This window comes from Peromyscus leucopus, chromosome 8b (assembly GCF_004664715.2).
Source record: "Peromyscus leucopus breed LL Stock chromosome 8b, UCI_PerLeu_2.1, whole genome shotgun sequence".
Taxonomy (NCBI): Eukaryota; Metazoa; Chordata; class Mammalia; order Rodentia; family Cricetidae; genus Peromyscus; species Peromyscus leucopus.
In genome coordinates this window covers 91,716,112-91,728,851 of record NC_051086.1, presented here as the reverse complement: position 1 = coordinate 91,728,851, position 12,740 = coordinate 91,716,112, and the positions used below count along the sequence as shown (strand labels likewise).

The following is a 12,740-nucleotide window of genomic DNA, read 5'->3' as shown; positions in this document are numbered from 1 at the left end:
AGCTGTGGACGCCATAGGCACCCAGAGCAAGCTGGGGCTGGGAAACGAAGGGGGCCGTTAGGAGCAGCTGCCACCCAGGGGAGCCTGGCTATCCACGCGGCACAGAGGTGACCTTGAGCAACGTGTCCCCACCTAATGAAATGACAGCACACACACACACACACACACACCACACACACACACACACACACGCACACACACACACGCACACACACACACACACGCACACACACACGCACTCTCGATATTCATTTTCAGAAGAGCAGAGGGAAAACAGGATCAGACATTAAGGGAGAATTTTTATCTTCCCTCCCAGGGGCCGAGGAGAGCGCCTAGAGGGGACACAGAAGCGCACGCACTTGCGGGTGTTCTCGTTCTTGAGCAGGGACTTGGCCTGCTGCTCACTGATGATGGTCGCCTTCACCTGCGGCGGGTTCATGTGCACATTCAGCTTCCCACCCACCAGCAGGCGCACGGTGGCTGCGAACTTGGTCTGGGTCTTCAGGACCTGGGGAGGTTGCTTCTCGATGATGAATGTGCTGCAGGGGAACAAGTGACCGGGACGTTGGCCAGGTGCTGGCTCAGGGGAGAGAGCTGGGAGGCCAGCTGGGAGGGGAGGGCCTGCCTGTGGGGCCCACTAGGAGAAGGCAGACAGGCGGAGGAGGAGGAGGGGCCTGGCCTCTGTTCCCGGGGAGGGCATGGGGGGTTGGAGACAGGTGTGAGGGAGGCTGGACACCAGGGAGCTTCCTGCAGTGTCCCCAACACACACCGGGCCAGGACAGCCACAGCAGCAGAGCCACTGGAGCCACAGTGGGTGGGGGAGGGTGGAAGAGGACTGAGGCAGAGCTCTGGGTTTGGACAGCTCCTGGGCCTCAACATGGCCACCCCCAGGAACTGCCATGACTCTCTGAGCATGGCCGGGAGGCAGCAGTCACCTGGTGACCAGGGCTGAGATGATGTCTGTGATGGTGGCGTTGACCTCGGCCAGCATCTCCTCCACGGGGCCTGGGATGGGCAGCTGCTGGCAGAGGTGCTCCGCCCTGCGGATCTGCTGCCGGTTCTGCCAGATGATCTCGGCCAGCTTCTCACACCTGCAAGGAGCCCGGGGCCCTCAGAGGGACAGTGGCTTCTGTTCCAGCACAGGCCAGGGGAAGAGGACACATGACACTTCCTCCCAACAAAGCCACACCCCCACCCAAGGTGCTGCCATTGGCCACGGCGACCCTGCACAGGCACAGAGGAGAGTCCCATTTTCCTAAAGCAGAGGACAGACAGGGTGGCCCCAACTTGGAACCAACCAGCCCAAGAGCAGCCCTGTCCATTCCAAGACACCACTGCCCCTTGGGGGAGGTGGCACGGGACTGAGGAGCCAAGTCCCACCAGGAGCCAAGACACTGAGAAGTGAGAACTGTCACGGACAGTGGGAACCTGCTGCTCAGGCCAACACAGGGACAGAAGAGGCAGCTGGCGCCACTGGCCAAGCCCCTGCCCACCCTGCCCACCTCTCGCCCTCACCAGGACTGCAGCACGTCCAGGCTGCCCTCGGGGGGACCCCCGTTCCCGGCCAGCTGCTGCCGTCGCTTCCACTGGATCAGCTCGTCGTCCAGGATGATGGTCTGCTGTTTCCGAAGCAGCTGCAGGGTTTTCTGGTGCTTTTCAGCCAGCTCCTGCGGGAGGGAGGGCACAGCGGCCTCCTGGGTCCCGGGGAGCAGCCCGAGGGCCCTGGCCTAGGACCCAGGGCTTGGCCCTACCCTCTCCACCTGCTCCACCTCACATGCACCCCAGCAAGGAGGGGGTGGGCCTGTTCTCATCTTGGCTCCGTCCCGACCTGGTGCTGACTCTCAGGTGACAGAGCGCCCTCCCCTCCCGGGACAAAGGGACGCAGGACCCACTGACCACACGGTACTGCTGCAGTGTCTGGGCCTCTCGCTGCAGCCAGGCCTCCAGGGACACTTGCTTCTGCTGCAGGGCTGTCTCCCGGCTCATGCGCTCCTGGGGGTTCAGCTGGGCCAGCTGGGCAAACTGAGCTGGAGGAGGGGACAGGACACCCACCACCGTCATCTCTTGTGGCCAGTGGGAAGTCTGGAGGATCTCCCATGCTCAGGGCCAGACACCCCATGGACAGCATTAACCAGGAGTGTCTCATAATGAAGGGGCTCTCTCAGAGACAGTCTCTAGTCTCTGATGAGGGGGTCTCCTGACCTAGCCTCTCCTGGGCTGGGAACAGGTGCTTGATAGGGAAGCAAGTTATTGGTAGTGCCTGCCTCCCGTTCACCACACAGAGGGCACCCTACGGGGCAACAGGGTTGGCATTAGATTGTGTGTACAAGCAGCCCTGTGGTTTACCAGCTGGGTGAACTCCGGCCAATTTTTTTTCTTTCCTGTGCCTCAGTCTCCCATGTATAGAGTGAGAACTCGGCAACAGTTCAAGGGGCTGCTGTGGAGACTAATGCTCCCATGCCTCTTTTTATGTATGCTGGGGATCAAACCCAGGACTTGGTGAATGCTAGGTGGGCGCTCTCCCAACTGAGCCACATCCTCACCTCTCAACACATCAGGACAGACCCTGAGACGCAAGCAGGACACAGAGTCATGCGAGGAGGAGCTGTCCTCAGCACCTCTGCTCCATCCACGTCCAGGCTTGAACTACCTGTCCATGACCACGGCTTGCCCCTTCCTTGTCCCTCATGCCACGCCCAGAAAAAGACCCCGAGTGTCGGCATAACTGTCCCCTCCAGTGACCCTTGCCAAGCATCCTCATGCAGGTCTTGCCAAGAATTTGTGCGCACTGGCAGGTCTCATTTAAGTTCGTGGCTGGCCTCTGAGAACATGTCACACTGACCTGGTCCTTGCCCCAGGGACACACAAGCTGGGACAGACAAAAGCAACATGAGCCAGCCAGGACAAGCCCACAACTATAATTTATGCTGGCCTGAGGGTACAGAACTAAAAGACACGTTCTTTCTCAGTGATTTACGATCTGGGAAGCCTGCAAGTCAGGAAATAATGGCAAAACAGTAATGTGCTGTGGTCTAGACACATGCCCTCGGAAGACTCAGGCTATGTGCCTGGCGGCGTGGGGACAAAAGTCTTCTGAGGTTCTTACTTTCCAAAATTGTTCTTAGATTTATTTTATGTGTATGGATTTTGTGTCTACATAAATGTCTGTGTTCCATGTGCATGCCTGGTGCCCACAGAGGTCAGAGAGGGTGTTGGATCCCTTGGAAGTGGAATTACAGACAGTTTTGAGCCACCAAGTGGATTCTGGGAATCAAGCCCAGGTCCTCTGCCAGAGCAGCCAGTACTGTGAATCACCTGAGCCATCACTCCAGCCCCCTCTGAGAGTCTGACACATACATGCAGGCAGGGAGAGGAAAGTGTTGATGCTCCCTGTAGTGTCAAGATGGAATGCTGGTGAGGCTCCATAACCCTTACGAGGCTTCTCGGTTTCTGTGTGTCCCAGAACAAAGGCTAGAGGACACTGTCCTTCAGGCACACGGGGCACAGGAAGGCCCTTCTGAAGAACTGCACACAACACTAAATGGTGGGAACCACAAACAGAACCCCTTCAGTGCTGGGAGGGAAGCCAGGGCCCCACACACGCTATGCAAGCACTCTATCACTGAGCCCCTAAATAGCGTGCACACCCACTGATCACTTCAGCAAGGGTGCATTTATCAATGCTCATCCTATACAACGTATCATGCCCTGTATGTGCTATTTATTAAACTTTGAATGCCTTCTCAAAAGGAAACCTCTTCTAGCAAGGAGCCTGAGTGAGGCCCCCACATCTCCTGTCAGGTGCCATGTGCTCTCCCTCCACTAGCCTCACCCTTCCAGTTCCTTCTTTAGTGTGAACGGTCCCATTTCACTCGGACACAGGCTCAGAATGGAACTGGGTTCTCTTCTGCTTCCTCGGAGTGGCTCCTGGACCTCACTCCCGCGCCCAGAGCATCCTGGCCCGTGATGCGGGCCTCACCTTGGATGCGCAGGCTCTCTTGATACTGGATGATGAAGTACTCCTGGGTCTGCTGCAGCTTCTTCAGCTCATTCTCCGTGTCCTGTGTGATCAGGCGCAGCTCCTCAAATGTCTGGTTGATCTGAAGGTGCTTCTGGGACATGGCGTCAGCAAGACTTCCAGCTGGAGAGCTCCCCTGGGGACAGAAGAGGAGAGTCAGGGTGGGCGGAAGCCTTCAGTCTTACTCCTTAGGTGAAGCTAAGATCCCAAAAGTTAAATTGGAGGTCAGAAGAAATCACAAATGCCATTCGTGAGAACTGGGATAGAACGGAAAATGCGGAGAGAGGTGACTGCAGGGTTCCTTCATGGTAAAAACTCCTTCCTGCTTCAGCTCTGGCCTCCACCAGAGTATCCCATACAGAATGCACATGACTCCTTGAGAGACTAGGCCACCACACGTCCCAGGGTCACCCGGGTCTTCCTACTGATTATGATGACCCCTGCTTCCATATTTATTCATTGACCCGATGCCATGACTGTGGCTAAGTTGGGGCACACTGGAAGTACATGGTCTGTGTCGATTTCAGGGCCTTCTGGTGATAAAGTCATTGGCTTCCACCATGGATGAAGCCACACCTCTCAAAGGTATCCTGAAGCCCTCAGATGGAGCTATCAGGGTGGGTGGGGGGCACGCACAAGGCCTTTGTGGATCTCGCTGTTGAAGTGACTAGGTTTGACCCACTCCTTCAGCAGCTGGCCCAGAGTGCACCAAGAAATTTCTAAGGAATCTCACCTGAATGTGAGCATGCTTCAACACAAAAATGATTTGCTTGGGGTTCAATTATTTTGCACATGCTCACCTTGCTTTACAGCTGTATCCTTACTGAAGTTATAAACCTAAGATCAACTCCCTAAAGAAACACTAGTGCATATTGGGCCAACTCACAAAGTGGGGTCCAAAGGGGAACAGATCCAGAAGGGCTCCCCAGCTCCCACACCTATGGGCACTCACGTTGTTGGCCTCCCGGACCAGCCTCTGTTCATTGTACAGAATGTGCCGGATGCAGCGGACCAGCTCCATGGGGCAGCGGTCATAGGTGTTCTGAAAGAGGACAACAGCAGACATCATTTTGTTCCGCTCTGCTAAGGGTTAACCCGACTCAGGACACTGAGCACTCAAGATGGAGATGTGGTCATGGCGGAGTCATGAGTTCCTCCCATATGGGCAGGAGTGAGGAAAGGACATCATGGAAAGTGCAATTACAGTAAAAAGGTAAGGCTGTTTTTGTGTTCTGAATCTTAATGCCTAAAGCACTACAGCAACATTCTTGGAAAAGGGCAAGTTTTTAAAGGCCACAGCAGACAAGACACAGGACATTGAAATTTCCTATCAGTTTTAATCAGAATTACTACCACAATGAGGGGAAGATGGGTACCTTCTTTCTCTGGATGGGGGATCCCAGGAGGACACAACATCAGTTATTTAGAGTTTGAGACCAGCTTAAACAACATGACGAGACCCTAGCTCATACTGCTCTTACAGAAGACCAGAATTCAATTCCCAGCACCCATGTCAGGCGGCTCACAATCACCTGTAACTCCAACTCCAGAAGATCTGACGCCCTCTTCTGGCCTCTGAGGGCACATGCACACATATGCGTGTACACACACACACACACACACACACACACACACACACACACACACTTAAAAATATTTAAAGTAAGGAAAGGAGATAAGTGATTATTTTTAAATGTTAATGTCAAAGCCAAAATAAGGTTGTGATATGTTTTTTAGGTTAAAAAATAGTAAAAGGTGGGCAGAATGGCTGGGATAAGAGGGTTGCTTCAAGTTTAAGACTAGCATGGGCTATCTCAAAAACAAAGAAGTCACAAAATTGAAACCAAACCAAATAAAACATTAAAGATATATAACAACTAGATACAATATGAACCTGGACTGGAGAGTGGAAAATACCTAAAGGACATTTCTGAGGCAGCTGACAAAATGGATATAGAGACAGAATATTAAGTAGAAGTATGTGTGGATGGTAAACACACTAAAGTTGATAACTGCATTATGGCCGTGTAAGGGAAGGTTCACGTTCTTAGAACTCAGGGGAGGGATATAACACATGCAACTTACTCTCAATCTAAAACAGTGTGGGGCGGGGGAAGGGAGAGGGAGAGAGAGATGGTAAAGCACATGTTGGTAACAGGTGCGTCTGAGCATGTGCAGGGGGCTCTGGACTGTTACTGCAACTTTCTGTAGATTCAAAATTATTTCAAATAAGAAGTTAAGAGAAGGAGTAAAAGTCATGGCTGGGAGCAGTGCACACCTGTAACCCACACTGAGGTTGGCGTGGGGCACACCTGCAGCCCACACTGAGGCTGGAGTGGGGCACACCTGTAACCCACACTGAGGCTGGAGTGGTTCACACCTGTAGCACTCATGGCTGGGAGCGGTGCACACCTGTAGCCCACACTGAGGTTGGAGAGGTGCACACCTGTAGCCCACACTGAGGTTGGAGAGGTGCACACCTGTAGCCCACACTGAGGTTGGCGTGGTTCACACCTGTAGCCCACACTGAGTGGGGCTGATGCAGGAAGGATTCCAGTTTGTGGCCAACCTGAGCTAAATAGTGAGGCTTTTTTCCTTTTTAAAAAATATTTTATTTTCTATTTTTACTTACGTATATCTGTATGTCACATGTGGGTGGGTGCATGACCTTCTGTAGAGGTCAGAAGAGGGTAAACAAGTTCCTGGAGCTGGAGCTGCAGGTAACTGTGAGTCCCCTGACGGGGGTGCTGAGAACGGAACTCAGGTCTTCTGGAATAGCAGTGAGATGGCTGGTTTTGTGTCAGCTTGGCACTTACTAGTTGGAGTCATCAAAGAGGAGGGAGCCTCAATTTAGAAAATGCCTCCTTAGGCTTGGGTTGCAGGCAAGCCTGTAGGGCATTTTTTAAACCAGTGATTGATGGCTGAGGGCCCAGCCCATGGTGGGTGGGGCCACCTTGGCTGGTGGTCTTGGGTTCTATAAGAAAGCAGGCTGAGCAAGCCACAGGGAGCAAGCCAGTGAGCAGTACCCTTCTGCATGGCCTCTGCATCAGCTCCTGCCTCCAGGTTCCTGCCCTGCTTGGGTTCCTGTCCTGACTCCCTCCAATGACAAACAGTGATGCGGAAGTGTGAGCCAAATAAACCCTTTCCTCCCCAAGTTGCTTTTGCTCATGGTGTTTCGTCACAAAGATAACAACCCTAACACAGACAGGAAGCACTCTTCACCACAGAACCAACTCTCCAGCCCCACAGTGAGACTCCTGTCTCAGAAGGTAACAGCCATGACCACAAAACCAATCAGAACCATAGGCAGGGAACACATACTTCTACAGTGCTGGGTGGAAGACTGGGAACACACGTGTCCACAGAAGATGAAAGGAAGGGAGATGTCCTCGAAGGGACAGGGCCTAAGTGTGGTCAGCATTCACACCCACCTGGAGCTGGGTGGCATAGTGCCCCAGCTTGATCTTCAGCAAAAACCCATCTTCCCCCACCTGGTGCTCTGCCTTCTTCTGCAGCTCCTGCACCAGGCCCTCCAGGAGCTGGGTGGCCTTAATGTTCTCCTGTGGATTATCAAGATCTATTGAGTCCCTAGGGGAAAAAAATTACACAATCTGTATACATACATGCACAGGAGCCTGTACACATGCAGTCTCTACATACTACATTGGTTTTGTGGGGCTTTTTTTTTTCCCCTCTGGAGACAGAGTTCTAACATTAAACCACAGACTGGCCGGGAACTCAAAATTGTCTTATTTCAACCTCCCGATATAGTGCTGGGACTATAGGTGTGAGCCATCATGTGAGCCTGAAACATGATTTCTTCTTAATATTCAAATGTGTTAAGAAACATCCCAGTAGCTGGGCGGTGGTGGCGCATGTCTGTAATCCCAGCACTTGGGAGGCAGAGGCAGGTGGATCTCTGTGAGTTCGAGGTCAGCCGGGTCTACAGAGTGAGATCCAGGACAGCCAGAGCTGTTAAACAGAAAAACTTTTTCTCAAAAAACAAAACAAAACTAAAAAAGAAAAGAAACACCCCAGTACCCATTAACTAAATGTTTACATTGTTCTGTTCTAATTACCATAGCTGAACTGTACATTTCTTCTTTTAAATAAAAAAATAACAGCCCCCCCCTTCTCCTTCCCTTTACTGACCGATTCTGGTATTAACCCGCTTGCCTCCTAGGAATGAAGAGGAAAGGTTTCTTTCTGCACTCTGAAGGGAATAAGGGGTCTGCTAACTTCCGGTTTATAGTCCCAGCTCCAGGGCGTAAGGGGCACAAGGTCAAGACTGTTCTGCACGTCCTTTCCAGCCTCAGCTGGTTCCAGGCCCCTAGTCACTGCCCTTTGTAAGGAACCCTGGAAAGGAGGCATCAAGGCAAAAGCGCCTGCGAGTATTCACAGCCAGGAGAAATCTCTGTCATCGCTGCACACGTGGGGGGGCTTGGACGCAAGGCTGGCTGCTCCCGCACAGGCGAGAAGCCAGTCCACGGCCTCCTGTCATCCAGAGCTGTTCAACTGGTGACAGCGGCTGGGTCCACTTCCTCCTTATCTTTTTTTTTTTTTTTTTTTTTTTTTCTTTTAAAATTTTTGTCTACAAGTTAGGCAACAATTGCTACTGGGCAATACTTAAGTGACTTAGCACACTGAGAGACCAAACAGCTGTCACGCTGAAATAATATCTAATTACTGCTGACCAGGTCCAGAGCCAGGGAAGAGAGCCAGAGGTAGCTAAAAGACGGCCACCCGCAAATCCCTGCAGTTAATGAGTGCCCGGTGGCAGACAGAACTGTGCACGGGTGCACTAACGCCCTGAGACTGTCATCAGAGACCACCTGACCTGTGTCTGGAGGAGGCAGGGACCAAAGCCAAGTGTTAGATCTGTATGCGCTACGTATTGAATAAAACACGTAGCAAAGGCAAGTCTAGAAGGATGAAGGGACAGCCTTGCATCTCTGTTCTGGCTGGGAGCCCAGGATCCGGTCTCTGAGCAGAACTCAGCAGTCTGGCCCTCAGTGTGAACTCGGCTGTGACTGATGACAAGAGACTTCATGACAGCTTCAGTATGAAGAGCTGGAGACTCTTCATTGATATTTTTCTTTTCTTTTCAAGACGGGGTTTCTCTGTGTAGTATTGGCTGTAACTCGCTCTGTAGAGCAGGCTGGCCTTGAACTCACAGAGATCTGCCTGCCTCTGCCTCCTGAGTACTGGGACTAAGGCGTGCGCTACCACCATCTGGCCCATATTTTTATTTTCTTATGAAAAACAAAATTATCTAAAATCCAAGTTTTCCTTAATATCAATGCAAATCTTTCAAAGCTTATTCAGTAAGAAGACTACCCGGGAGATCTGCTACATGAGAACCTATTCGCCTAGGACTGCCATGAATTCCTGGGCTGGAGTAATTCTCCTGCCTCAGTCTCCTGAATATCTGGAACTACAGACATGCACCATTGTGCTCAAATAAATGAAAGCCTTATTTTGTTTTCTTGTGGTGTTGGGCTAGGTCCTTGTGTTTGTTGGACAAATGCTCTACCACTGACTGACCTACATCCCAATTCCAGCCTCTAAATGAGATTTTAAATAAACAGAAACTTCCTACTAATGTTTTCCTAAATCCCCCAAATCATTAAAACAGAAAAAAAAAATGAAAAGGAAAAACACTAGCCCAGGTGTGTTTGATGTTCTCATATTTAGCCAGGTTTTCCCCCCTCTTAATTACATGAAGCTTGGATTTTTTTTTTTTATTTTAATTGCCTAGAAAATTGCCTTCCTTCAGCACTCTGCTTCTGAACAGAACCCTGCTAACAAGCTGTTGCAATTACTCTAAGGCAGTATCACCGGTGGGCATGAACAGTCTTCTCTCAACAGCACCAGGGCTGGCGTCTTCTGGGAGTAGTCAAAGAGAAGCCCACCACCCTGGTGAAAGCCCTGCTAGTCTGACCGACATGTCAGACTGACTGACAGACTGGGAGCAACCAGCAAGCTCCCTGGCCTGAGCACTGCCGGGCAGAGCTGGCTGCTGGTGTTCACTGCTGTGGCCGAGGGCGTTGCAGGGCTGAGGGGCAGCTCAGTGATGCGCAGCTTGTCTTGTGTGTGTGTGGGGGGGCGGTTTGCTCCAGCCCTGCAGTCGGATGCGCTGTCACTGGACTGTGGGACACCTACCCAACAATCTTAAAACTCAAGTGTGTCATTCATAATTTGACAAGTAAAGATAAAAATGTTGGCTAAGTCATTGTTAGGATTTAAAAAAAACTGTGTGTAACTGTGTGTGTGTGTGTGTGTGTGTAAGACAACATGCATGCCACAGAATAGTAAGGAGGTCAGAGAACAACTTTCAGGGGTCAGTTTTCTTCTACCACATGGGTTCTGAGGATGAAATTCAGGACCTCAGGCTTGGTGGGCAAGTTCCTATACTCACTGAGCCATCTTGCCCCATTGTTAATATTTTAGAATATTTTTGTCTGTATATGCACATATAAATTAAAAACATGAATGTTTCAAGCCAGGTGTAGTGGCATATGTCTTTAATCCCAGCATTCAGGAGGCAGAGGCAGGTGGATCTCTGTGAGTTCGAGTCAGAGACTGCTCTACATAGTAAGTCCCAGGACAGCCAGAGCTACATAACGAGACCCTGTCTCAGAAAAACAAAGAGCCGTGAATGTTTTGATTGTTAAATTAATATATTAAATATCTGGTTTGTGAGATATAAATTTCAGCATGTGGGAAGCACAGGCAGGCTGATCTTGAGTCTAAGACTAGCTGGTCTACACAATGAATATAATGAATGCAGGCCACCCAGAACTACACAGTGACAACTTACCTTGAATAAAAAGCCAGGCATGGTGCACATCTTTAGTCCCAGCATTCAGGATGTAGAGGCAGATGGATCTCTGAGAGTTCAGGGCCAGCCTGGTCTACATAATGAGTTCCAAGACAGCTGGGGTTCCATAGAGGGACCTTGTCTCTACTTCTCTGCCCTCCCCCCTCCCCCCCCCCCCCCCCCCCCGCAAAAAAAGCAAGTTCAGGGGCTGGAGAGATGACTGTGTGCTTAAGGGGGCTTCTTGCTTTTCCAGAGGACCTGAGTTCACATCCCAGCACCCACACTGGGTGGCTCACAATCACCTGTTACTCCAGGTCATCTGAGATCTGACTCTTGTCTTCTGGCCTCTACAGGAACCTGCCCTCAAGTGTACATACCCACATACAGACACATACATATACACATAATTAAAACAACAACAGAAATTAAAATTCCATGAGTTATTTTATCTCCCTAAACATAAAAGAAGGCTAAACAACCTTTCCTGAATTACATAAACAGTTTCCAAACAGCTTTTCTTGGAGACAGGACCTAAGGACTGAAGCCAGAGCCTCATGCATGCACCCTACCACTGAGCTACACACCCAACCCAACACACGCAGCTTTTTAAATTTCTTAAAAAGACAGGGACAGGATCTCTCTTTGCAATTCAGGCTGGCCTGAAATTTGCAATCCTTCAGCCTCAGCCTTCAAGGTGTTAGGATCATGGAGGGTTACCCGTGAGGACCACTAGGCCCAGGCTACGCATAGCTTTTAAAGTCTCAGTTATAACATTTTTTCTAATCAGAATTCAGTATTCTTGTGCTTCCCAAAACATGATGTAGAAACGTTGTTCACCTACCAGGCTTGGCTTTCAATCCACTGGGATAAATAGTGCCGCACCTCGATGGGGAAATGCTGGCCATACAGCGCCTGCATCTGGTGGAGAGCATCGCCCTGGAGCTGCTGAGCCTGTATCCACATTGCCATGGTTCACCACCTGGTAAACAAAGACCTTGATTTGATTGATTCTAGCACCCCCTCCCCATTCAAAGCCACTGGAGTAAACATGCCCCTGGTTTAAAAGTGAATGTTCTTCCTCTTTTTGGTACACTAAACGTCAAGTCTTTAAATTTTTCTTCTTTATTATGGTGTGTGACATGTGTGGATGCACATGAACCATGGTGAATGTGTAGAGGTCAGAGGACAACTCTGTGGAGACAGTTCTCTCCTTGCACCTTTATGTGGGTTCTGGAGATCAAACTCGGGGTGCCAGGTTGCTCAGCAACTGCCTTTCTCCACTGAACCATCTCACTGTCCGGGATTAATATTCTCTGACTTTGAGCTTTATAATGTTTTAAAAATGCAGCCACTTAGGATGGCCATGGGAAGGGGCCCCAGACAGGTCTATGAAATGTTGACTATTGCAGTCAAAAGGCAAAATCACAGCCAGAAGGCGGTGACACGCGCCTTTAATCCCAGCACTCGGGAGGCAGAGCCAAGTGGATCTCTGTGAGTTCAAGGCCAGCCTGGTCTACAGAGCGAGATGCAGGATAGGCTCCAAAACGACACGGAGAAACCCTGTCTCGAAAAACCAGAGAAACAAAAAAGGCAAAATCGTAAAACCAGCTTTGGGGATGGCTTTGTTGTCCTAGCCCTGGTCTTTACTTCTATTTGAAGGTGCCGTGGGCGCTACGCAGGGATTCCACAGTCATCATGAACGATCAGCAGAGCGATCTGAAATGTAACTTTAGATTTGGGCTTTAGGAGATGGAAGAATGGGTTACCATCTGAAAAGGAGCTGAAAGAGAGGTGAAAGAGAGCAGACTGAGGCCCGAGGCCCGAGTGTTGTCTCAGTCAGCTTTGCAGCCATACTCCTACCCAGAGCACAGGCTTAGCTTGCCAAGCTCCCGAACGTTCGCC

At 50.7% G+C, this 12,740-nt stretch overlaps 1 protein-coding gene across 1 annotated transcript in view; it reads right to left on the bottom strand.

The window, feature by feature from the left end:
• LOC114682785 (signal transducer and activator of transcription 5B) overlaps nt 1-12,740 on the bottom strand; it is a 72,147-nt gene that overhangs the window by 18,355 nt on the left and 41,052 nt on the right. Inside the window, 8 exon segments of the mRNA XM_028856798.2 lie at nt 360-539; nt 936-1,091; nt 1,516-1,667; nt 1,897-2,027; nt 3,980-4,154; nt 4,971-5,060; nt 7,450-7,606; nt 11,680-11,817. Of these exon segments, the coding sequence (XP_028712631.1) occupies nt 360-539; nt 936-1,091; nt 1,516-1,667; nt 1,897-2,027; nt 3,980-4,154; nt 4,971-5,060; nt 7,450-7,606; nt 11,680-11,807 (1,169 nt within the window). The 5' untranslated portion in view covers nt 11,808-11,817.